Genomic DNA, 10,135 nt, shown 5'->3' on the forward strand with positions numbered 1-10,135 from the left:
ATCCAGACCCAGCTGGTTCTCACCAGCTCTGCAGCTCTGGGCAGCCCTACTTGTGGCTTCCAGTCACTTCCTTGAGCAACTAGGAAAGGACCAGTGACCTTGCTTAGGGCTAGGATCAACTTCAAGATAGCCTGTGGGGTTCAAAGTGAACTCTTAGAAATGATAGGAATTCGTAGATGACCTGTACTCACAAAATTGAAATGAACTCTTAGAAAAATGATCAGGGTTTATGCATGATCTGCATCCACAAAGTTACCTCCCACTATCTTGATTTGGGTTTGAGTACTTAAGAGAAAAGCACCCTGGGAGGTTAATCAGGCCACCCAATGGAACTGGGGCAACCAAAACAGTCAGTATTTAAGTGAGGCTGCATTTGGAACCAACTACTTTCATTCTTCCGTGGGGCATTAGAGGAGACTTTAACAGGATTCCCCATTGCTTTAGGCATTTTCCCCAGGCCACGGTAAGGCTTTCCTGATGGCAGGGCACTCACCCTGTGGGCTGTGACTGGCTCCCAGCCTGTGGGAACGTGGGGCGGTTCTTTTGGGGTCCACTCTGGGTCCCAGGCTGAACAGAAGTTCTGGTTGTGTTCTGGTTCCTGCTTCTTCTCCACCACAGCCTTCTGGGAGCCCAGGGGCCTCTAGAGGCCAGAGGATCCTGCCGCTGTGCTGGGTAGCAGTTTCTATGCAAGTGCTCTCCCGTCTCCTGGAGTCTGGGCTGGGGTGGGAAGAACAAAGCTAAACAACCAGAAACCCAGGAAAAGTTTGGGGAGTTTTTATCGTAGGGTTATTTGGCACTTAGCCATTCCTTTCTGTTTTTTAAATCCACTTTTAAAAATGAAGCTCTTAAAACAAAGAAAAATTCATAAACCTACCAACTAGAGCCAAAAACTTACCTTGGGACCGGTTTGCCCTATGGATGTTGTGTGTATATTTACAGTCTGTGACCCCATTGCTAATATTTTCTCCAAATTTATTCTACCTGATGATAATCCTTTGAATTGGAGGTCAGCATTTTCTTGTTTCCCTCAAGTTTTTCCTTTTTTGTTTGCAAAAACATTTTGCTGGGTAAGTTTGAGTTATTCTGGATAAAGACACCTTACTCTGGAAAGAGTTTGATAAGAATTCACACTCAGAGGAATCTTTTTTAAAGTCCTTGCCAGCTGTCATCTAGGACAGTTAAGGACACCTACCCATTTCCCTTGTTTGTTTTCAGAAGATCTACACACTCTATTTATAAAGGGAGACATCATAATAAATAAGTATTTGCTGGTCTGTGAACTCAGGGCCTGAATATATTCAGATCAAATTTTGAGGGATTAGGCAGCTAACTCTCATTATCTGAGCTCTTGTTTGGTATCTGAAATTTCAGAACCATATCTCTTTGGATAACAAAGTGCTCCTCTTTGGCTGGATTCTTGTTCTCTAATGCAAGGACCAAATACATCCAGACATGGAGATATATGTACATGGCATGGAAGGTCACACACTTCTTTTTCCAGAGCCCAGTCAGAAGTTTCCAGAGCCCGGTCAGAAGTTTCCACAGACTCACTGGTGGTCTAGAATCTGGCTTGATCTTGATTCATGTGTAGCTGAGACAAACTTAGATAATATCATAATCTTTAAATAGTTTTAATTTTATTTTTACTTATGACTGTAATTCCTTTGAGATAAACTTCTAGTGGAAATTGAATTTGTTTGTTATTTTAACTGGTCACTGGTCTGTTGGGACGTTCAGATGGAAAGCAAAGCTGTGGGCCCAGGACGCAGGGCCTGGTGTGCACAGGGCAGTGCTGAGCTGCTGACACCAGGGCCTTGGAGGCTTACTCTGCACCCTTCCTGCGGCCGGAGGACCAGGAAGCACACATGACTGCTGTGATCTGTTACTGTGTGCCAGCTCCTCTAAAAGCTGAGGAGTCCAGACAGGGAAGTGGTGTGGCCCAGCAAACTTGCTGCGTGGCCCAGTAACTTGCAAACTAGACAGAGCCAAGCCGTGACCTTGGGCAAGTAACTGAGACCTCGTAGAGCCTCAGTCTCCCCTCTATAAAGTGAGCTGGGGCCTCAGCTGCATGCCAGCAGCAGGGAGCTCAGGCCGAGTCATCTAGCATAGCCCCAGTAGGACTTCCTCTTCAGGACCTTTCTGTGATGGGAGCTGGGTGACAGCTGCTCAGCTCCTTTGGCAGAGCAGTTCCCATGAGAGCCTTGCAAAACCATCATAAAAGTGCTAGAGAGTCTCACAGATGTGTCATAGAATTCTCTTTCTTACCATGCAGGTATCCTTGCTTAGCTGAGGTCTAGGAGAGAGGATACATGGAAAGGGCACTTTGTGATCAGGAGGAGCTCTTTCTGGAGACTGTCAGGCAGATCTGGCTCCGTCCAAGGAAGAAGGGCTGGGGGTACCTGCTGAGCAGTGCGGAAGCCAAGGGGCTCAGCTGGCCATTTAGCAGGCGGAGCAATTAATGCTGCATTTTAGGAGGTCACTCATGCATCACAAAGTTGTTCATTAGTTTCATAAAAGCAGATTGTGCAACCATGGGAGACTATAATCGGGTAGTAACTGAAAATAACTTGGTGGTGAATCTTAGTTGAGGGAACCAGTTGGGGGGTAACTTGGGAAGGATAAAGGGTTGGGGTTGAGATGGCTAAAGAGAATGAAATCACAATGGTAAGACAACAGTTTAAAAGGAAGAAATTTGGCAAGGACTACAGCAGACTTTTTCATTTAGAAATGGGAAAGTGATTCTGAGGGGGGAGATAGTTTTCCCAAGACCACACAGGAGCTGGGGGGAATATCTCCACTCTTGCTTTGCAGAGCTTTTCTGGGATTTCATGACTTTGCTTTTTAGGAGGGGACTTTGTGTATAGAAGGGCATGCTGAAAAGATGCCCCGAGGTTGAGGATCAGCTGCAGATCACAGGGGAGCAGCTCAAAATCATGTTTCACCTGGATCCACCATGCCATGAACATGCCTGGGAGAGTTTTCCTTTGCCACTCGCAGATGTTTTGTCTCTACCCTCTGCCGCACAGCATCTCAAGAAAGTTGATGGCTGGGGAAGTGAGTTTTCAGGAGAAGGTTATTTTTGATCATATGCTCCTGGCCGCGACTTGGCTGAGTCCCCAGAATGGGTCTTGCATTGTATGCTTTGCCTGGCAAGGGCACTGTTAGGATGGTGAGTGGAGTAGACGGCCACAGCTCTTTCCAGTACAAACCTGGTATAGGTTATTGTGCTGTCCTCACAAGCACTGGTGTGAACCTAAGAGCTCAGAGATGCTTAGACTCCAAGATTCTAGGTAGTGCTCTGTTAACTGAGGCCACTGAGATGGCTTCTTGTGCTCAGTGCTGGTGACACTCAGCAAGGACACCAGGTCACAAGGAGTTACAGACGTCACTCAGCTGTTGGTAAAGTGAGCTGTTTATCTCCCTTCCCTTATCAGTTGAGACTAATAAGAATCTGGAAAGACTGAGTGTACCTGCATGGAAACTAATGAGGAGGGCATCTGGGGTGCATTTGGTCGAAAGAAATCCCATGCCCTTGCAGGCCCACAATATGACCGTTATGGTTTGGGCTGCTTGGAGCGTACCCTGCATGATCCCTGCCATTTCTCTCTGTGTCTGTCTTACTCTTTGTTTCTCAAGCCAGTCTTCCAAGTGAGCATGGCTACTTCATGGTTGAAATGCAAAATGAATCATTAAAGTCTTCAAGTTTCTCCAAGCTATTTTAAATTCCTGGTGGTTTTGTTACCTTCTAATATGGCCTTGTTTCCCCAGAGGTCTTTCTTCTCAGTCTCAGTGTTCTGTTAATAAGTCAGGGATGCAAGAACACTTCAGTGGCCACGAACCTTAACAAAACTATAGAGAGGAGCTTAACTTCAGAGATGACCTTCCAGCAGTCCTATTTCTTGGCTACCTGCATAAGTAAGATACCACAATTAAAGTATTTCCAGTTAGCAGAAGGGGACATGCTTATCAGGAGTCCCTGCTTTGAAAAATAACATGTATTGTTTTTCAAACTACAAAATAAATATGGAAAATTTGAAGCACTCAAAAAGGTTTAAGGAATAAATTAAGTAGCTTTATTTTGTGATCATTTTAAGTTTCTGCTCAAAGGATTTTTTAAAAAATGAATGAATGAATGAATTTTGGTGTTTTGAAACAGGGACTCATTATATAGCCCAGGCCAGCCTTGAACTTTCAGCTCCCAAAGGTGCTACTACTCCCAGCTTCTGCTCAAAGCTTTTTATATGAAGATAGGGACCCTCTTTCTAGGAAAACTGGCTTTCTTGTTAAGTTGTGCGTCTTTGCTTTTAGTTTCTAAATATGATTGTTGGTGGTCTTCATTTGCCATAAACCCTGAATACTGAGTTATGAGCTTTCATAACTAATGAGACAATTCATCCTACTTACCTCAAGAACTCAACTTCCTGGTTAGAAACGTCACAGGTAATACTGTGACTACTACATGTGTGGTGTGGCACATCAGTTTCGATAGATGTCAAAGTATTAGGTAAAGGGAAGAAAGCAGAAAATAAGAAGAAATACAGGTAACTTTTAGACAGATTCTTGCAGTAAGCGAGGGATAGATACTGAGTAGCCGAGCAGGTTTTTAGGAAGATGCTTGTCCTATGGTCTCTGTGAGCTCATTATGGAGATGCTAAGACAGCCCTAGGGGGTTTTCCCTGGTATCTGACTCTTCCACTCCAGGGGAGCCTCGGCTCAGCATTTGTCTTTCCAAATTATGCTGAAAATCATGTGTTTGATTCCACCGATAAAACCTTTTGGCAAAATTACGGGGGTAGGATTTAAATTAGATTTAAAGTTTGGAAATGAGTTCAGGAAATAAGTGGGTGGACTTTGCAGTCTGTGGCATGTGATCTGTGGGTGGGAATTTCTTTTTTAAGCCAGAACAACGCACTAGGTTGATGGGCTATGTCTCCTAGTGCCATGTACCTGAAAGCTGGAGTGCAAACAAGCACTCTTTGTCTTCTTGAGTACGAAACCAAGTTGTGTTGGCTTGAATGGCCAGGCACACATGGCAGGACCAACTAAATTAGGAATTTGAAAACATGCATGTCTGAGGTTGGCAGCGGCCTCTGAGAATGCACAGCACCCCAGCCTGCCTCCATACTTCACAGCCCAGCCTGCCTGAGGTGGAGCTGGCCATCCCTACCTGAACCAGTTCCTTTCTTTCCTTTCTTGTCATCTATTGTCCCTGCACTGTCACCACTCAACCGTGCCTTAGGCTGAACCACTCCAACCACCCCACCAAACCTGGGTCCTCCTGTTCCCCTCCTGGTAGAACTTTCCCCTGAGCTAATCTGGAATGGGAGTCAGGATCCAGGTGAGCAGCCTTAGTCCTGCTCCTTCCCAGTGTCCTCACATCAGAAACCACCCCCTTCCCAGGGCTCTGCAACCACCTGTGCAGGAGGGAGGGCCACTGCGCGAGACAGAGCACTGAGGGCTGGTGCTGACCCTGCACAGGTATGTGCCCGCACTTCCTGGTTGTGGTCGGGGCAGGGTGGTGCCCTCTAGCGCCTGGCTTGTGGATGGCCAATGGTGCCTTCTCACTGTGCCCTCTGGACCTCTACTGAGGAGTCTGTGTCCCAATCCTCCTCCTAAGGAAGCAGCTTTCTGGCTATAGAGCCCACCACTGTAGCCTCGTTTTACCTTAACCTCTGTAATGACTCCGCCCCAGATACAGTTCTGGGGGAAGGAAGAGCTTAAGGACATTGACAGAGGTATTTGCAATGGTGCAGTTCAGCTCCTAATGGAGGAGACTCTACTAGATAATTCCCAAGGCCTTTTCTAAGTTTACAGAATTATATTTTACATTCGGGTTCTTTCTCCTCACACCCATGTCCAACACTCTCCAGTAACAGCTCAGTGTGAATGTTTTGTGGCCTTTTATTTTTTAGGGTTAATTAGCATTAATTTTTTTGGAGGGGGCAGGTGGGTTCTGGCCTCAGCCTTCAAAATCATAATCATCTGGCTTCCATCTCGAGTAGCTAGGACTATAGATATGCTGTACTAGGCTTCTAATTTTTAATATGCTCCATGTGTATGTTTGGAGTTTATTTATTTATTTAATTGATCTATTGAGACAGGGTCTCACTATGTAGTTCACATAGATCTTGAACTCACTACATAGCCCATGCTGTTCTCAAATTTATGGTGATCTGCCCACCTCAACCTCCCAGATGCTGGAATTATACAGATCTGTGTCATCACACATGGCTGAAGTTTTGTGAAAGTTACAGACAACCAAAATGGGAGAATTAAAAAATATTAAATGGAACAAAAATGTGCCTGAGAAGGGGTTTAATTTCACTGTTTCTATCCCAATATAACTTCTGATGTGTATAGAGTAGTTATCTTTAAAATACTTTGTCTCCCACAGCTGGAAACAGACAAACTGGCCCTCCCAATGGGTCCCAGCCCAGCGAGCCCCAACCCCGGTCCCAGTGGGAAACTGGAAAATGCCACACTCCTCACAGTGGAGCCATCGCCTCTGGACAAAAACAAGGGCTTCTTCGTGGACGAGTCCGAGCCCCTGCTCCGCTGTGACTCCACGTCCAGCGGGTCCTCAGCACTGAGCAGGACAGGCTCCTTCATTACCAAAGGTAGGAGAGGCAGGCATCCAAGGTACCCAGCCTGGCTGCAGCCTGGTCACCAGAGACCTGTCCTGGACATTCTGTCCTGGTTCCTAAGCTGAGCCTGGCCAGGGAGGGTGATGTCACACCTAGGAAACTTGACAGCTATCACCACCTGTCACAAGTTTGACCTGACCACCTGTAAGGTCACCTTTATCCTCACAGAGGTGTTTCCGTGAAAGGTAGGAAATGTAGTCCAACAGGTTTTTAGAAAATTATTTACCAGCTTTGTATTCAAAGATTTAAAGCATAACTATTCTTGAGAATCGTAAGAACCATTTTACTGAATTATGGATTCTTATGGTTCATGCCATCAGATTGAAAACACTTTTACACATTATGGATTTTTAAAAATAATTTGCCACTTTTGCTTTGGAACAATAGGGTAGGGAATTAGGAGACACAGATGACAGATTTATGTTAGAAAGTTCCTAGGGTGGGGCAACTCCATTTAGATCTTAGAGCAAGGATTTTATTTTATACATATATTTATAAAATATCTTACATTGTAAGCCGGGCATGGTGGCTCACGCCTATAATCCCAGCACTCGGGAGGCTGAGGTGGGAGGATCATTGCGAGTTCGAGACCAGCCTGGGCTACAAAGTGAGCTCAAGGCCAGCCTGAACTGTATAGTGAGACCCCATCTCAAAAAAAGACTAAGAAAAACAAAAAAACAAAACAAACTTACATTGTAACCCCTTTACATATGTATGTTAACCTATTGTTTATTTATCTGAAATACTTAACATTGGAATTTGTATGTTGTTACAGACCATATAGGGCAAGTTACAGCTCCTCACCCCAGTGTAAGGTGTGACCCAGGAAGCAGTGTTTAACAGCTTGTGTGTTTTTATTCTATCAGACTCGAAAGCTTTGCTAAGTCTGACCAGCAGGCTGCTCTGGCTTAAGACTTTGATCATTTGGTCAAAGGTTGGAGCTGTGGATGTCTTTGTTTAGTAGATAGATACATTGCAGGTGGGAAAGCTGATAAAGGTATCACGGCATTTCACTGAGCTTCAGAAGAACCTAGAAGTCAGTTAAATCTGGATATTATTGTGCCACCACAATGGTACATCTTCCACCTGTATTGGCAGGTCCCCGGCTGATCCCTAAGAGGCTGCTCTATGAATTGTTATGGTTCCATATGTGTTCAACAGAGCGGTACCCACACACGGGACACAGCGGGAGGCTGGGGAGAGGGTCATTTCATGCTCAGGGTGGCCCCTACCTGCAGCACAATCCCAATCGTCTCCTCTCTCCTCTCCCCCTGGTTCCTGCAGAGAAGAAGGACACGGTGCTGCGGCAGGTGCGCCTGGACCCCTGCGACCTGCAGCCCATCTTTGACGACATGCTGCACATCCTGAACCCCGAGGAGCTGCGGGTGATTGAAGAGATCCCCCAGGCCGAGGACAAGCTGGACCGGCTGTTTGAGATCATCGGGGTCAAGAGCCAAGAAGCCAGCCAGACTCTCCTGGATTCTGTGTACAGCCACCTTCCCGATCTGTTGTAGAACATGCCGGCACTGCGCTCTGCAAACTGACCCGGTGGCAGGGTGGTTTCGTTTGGTTTCGTTTGGTTTCTTGCTTCTGGTTTTGGTGTATGTGTGTGTTTAACAGTCTATGGCCAGTGTATGAGTTCTTTCTTTTCTCATCTGTCTTCTTCTTCTTCTCCCCCTTCTCCTCCTTCTTCTTCTTTTTAAAAATCCTCTGGGAAGTTAGTTTATAACCCTTTGCAAAGTATAACTGTTGCAAAATACACACCAGTAAATTTTTATGAGTTCCAGTTTCTCTCTGTTTTTGCCTTCTTATGTATTTTCCAAATTGTTCTGTGCACTTTAAATTCATGTAACTGACCGTAAATGCAGTGTGACTTTTCCAACACACTGGATTGTGACACTCTTCTTCAAGTGTAATAGCATCTTGTGGATTCGATCAGCAGTCTTGATGTCTTTCACCATCCATGTCTACATTTTAAAAAAAACATTATTGGCTATTTTTATTATTGTTTGTCCTTTACAGATGTTTTTAGGGATTAAGGAGATCTGAGATCTTGTTGAGTTACTGTAACACAATCAGACCTTGAATTATCTTCTCAATATTCCACGGCACACACTTCACATTCATGGCTGAAACCTGACCACATGATTGCAGACCGAATGGTTTTTGCCTGGACACTGTGTTGAATGCCTGAATCCTCGTGCTCCTCTTCACGCTAATACGCTCTGGGCTGGAGAAATGATATCCTCAAGCCATCAGGACTTGCTATTTTAGTGGCTTGATATCCGGGCCACCAAAGAATTTGAACTTCATCTTTAGAGACCAAGTTGTTCTGGAACACATTGCTGCACTTTGGAAAGTCCAACTCGAATGCCAGGGGCATGTTTTCCATAGCATTTGCCCAGCTTTGCTTTCAAAGATGTCTTGTTTTTTATACAAACATAGTCAATAGGTCCAGTCTGCCCTCCGGCCTTGGTCTTGTTGGGTCTTCTCCATCAATCACTATAATTAAAAATGGCTGCAGCTGTAAGAACTCTTGTCTGATATATTTGCAACTATGCGCCCTTACACACCCACCCTCTAATCCTCAGTGGCCAGGTTCTAAAACAAAGGTGGTGTGACCTCCCTTTGTGCCAGCGGGGTTTGAGGGTAGTGGTGAGAGACTGATATCAGAAAAATGCCTTCAAGTGTATTAATTTATTAATAAATACTAGGTGTTTGTTAACTTGAGTCGTTTGGGTGTTTTTAATCCTTAACTGTCTTGCCTGCCTGTGTGCTCGGGTCTGTGCTAGGAGTGGTCTTTTGGAAAAGTATGTGTATTTTAAAATTCACAGCCTCTCTGATTTTCAAATCATTCCAGTGAGCAAAGATTCTGTAAGGGAAATCACCTGGAGGTGCCCAGAGAAAGACTGCGGGCAAAATTACCTAGTGTTTCTTGGCTTCTGGGAACCCTGAGATTGCCCTTATTTAAGCACTGGGGATCTGAAGGGATAGACTAGAGTGGGGGACAGAGAGGAGAATGTAAGATCGGTACTGGGGTTTATTCTTTATCTCCACCTTGAAAGTCAGTGGAGATAAAGGATCTATACAAGGAGGATCTATACAATTAAGTTCATAGGACATTTTTACTTTTATTTTTCCCTGCAGTAGCGATGAACCAGAGACTCCTGGAGGCTGGACGGAGGCTGTTTCCCAGCCCCTTAAAGGGCTTTGCGGGTAGTGAGGCAGATGGGGGTGCATGAGTGGGATCTATCGCGTCCTGTCTCCCATGCACACACCACACAGCGTGGGAGCCCCAGCTGGACAAAATCTCAGCCACCACAGCAACGTTAAGCAATTTTAAGTTCCTCCTGCGGTGAGAACCTGCACACTTGACACTTGCTATTTCCTTACAGTTGGTTTCTAGAGCTAGCCAGACCTTGGGTCTCACTGGTTTTCATACTGGCTTTCCCTTCCTATCCTTGACAGGAGGCAGTGACGCCATCTGGAAA

At 45.3% G+C, this 10,135-nt stretch overlaps 1 protein-coding gene across 2 annotated transcripts in view; it reads left to right on the forward strand.

Annotated features, from left to right (window-relative positions):
* The window catches only part of Tnfrsf21 (TNF receptor superfamily member 21), a 54,121-nt gene extending 44,752 nt beyond the window's left edge, over positions 1-9,369 (forward strand). The window contains exons 5-7 of one of the 2 annotated variants that reach the window (XM_063238771.1): positions 5,401-5,478; positions 6,395-6,617; positions 7,929-9,369. In XM_063238771.1, the coding sequence (XP_063094841.1) occupies positions 5,401-5,478; positions 6,395-6,617; positions 7,929-8,158 (531 nt within the window). In that variant the 3' untranslated portion in view covers positions 8,159-9,369. The remainder of the gene's footprint in view (positions 1-5,400; positions 5,479-6,394; positions 6,618-7,928) is intronic. The other variant, XM_003473619.5, reaches the window with a different exon arrangement.
* Positions 9,370-10,135: the final 766 nt, after the last annotated feature.

The sequence above is a fragment of the Cavia porcellus genome, unplaced genomic scaffold (assembly GCF_034190915.1).
Source record: "Cavia porcellus strain 051 isolate PalLab524CR breed Dunkin Hartley unplaced genomic scaffold, mCavPor4.1 scaffold_28, whole genome shotgun sequence".
Lineage (NCBI taxonomy): Eukaryota > Metazoa > Chordata > Mammalia > Rodentia > Caviidae > Cavia > Cavia porcellus.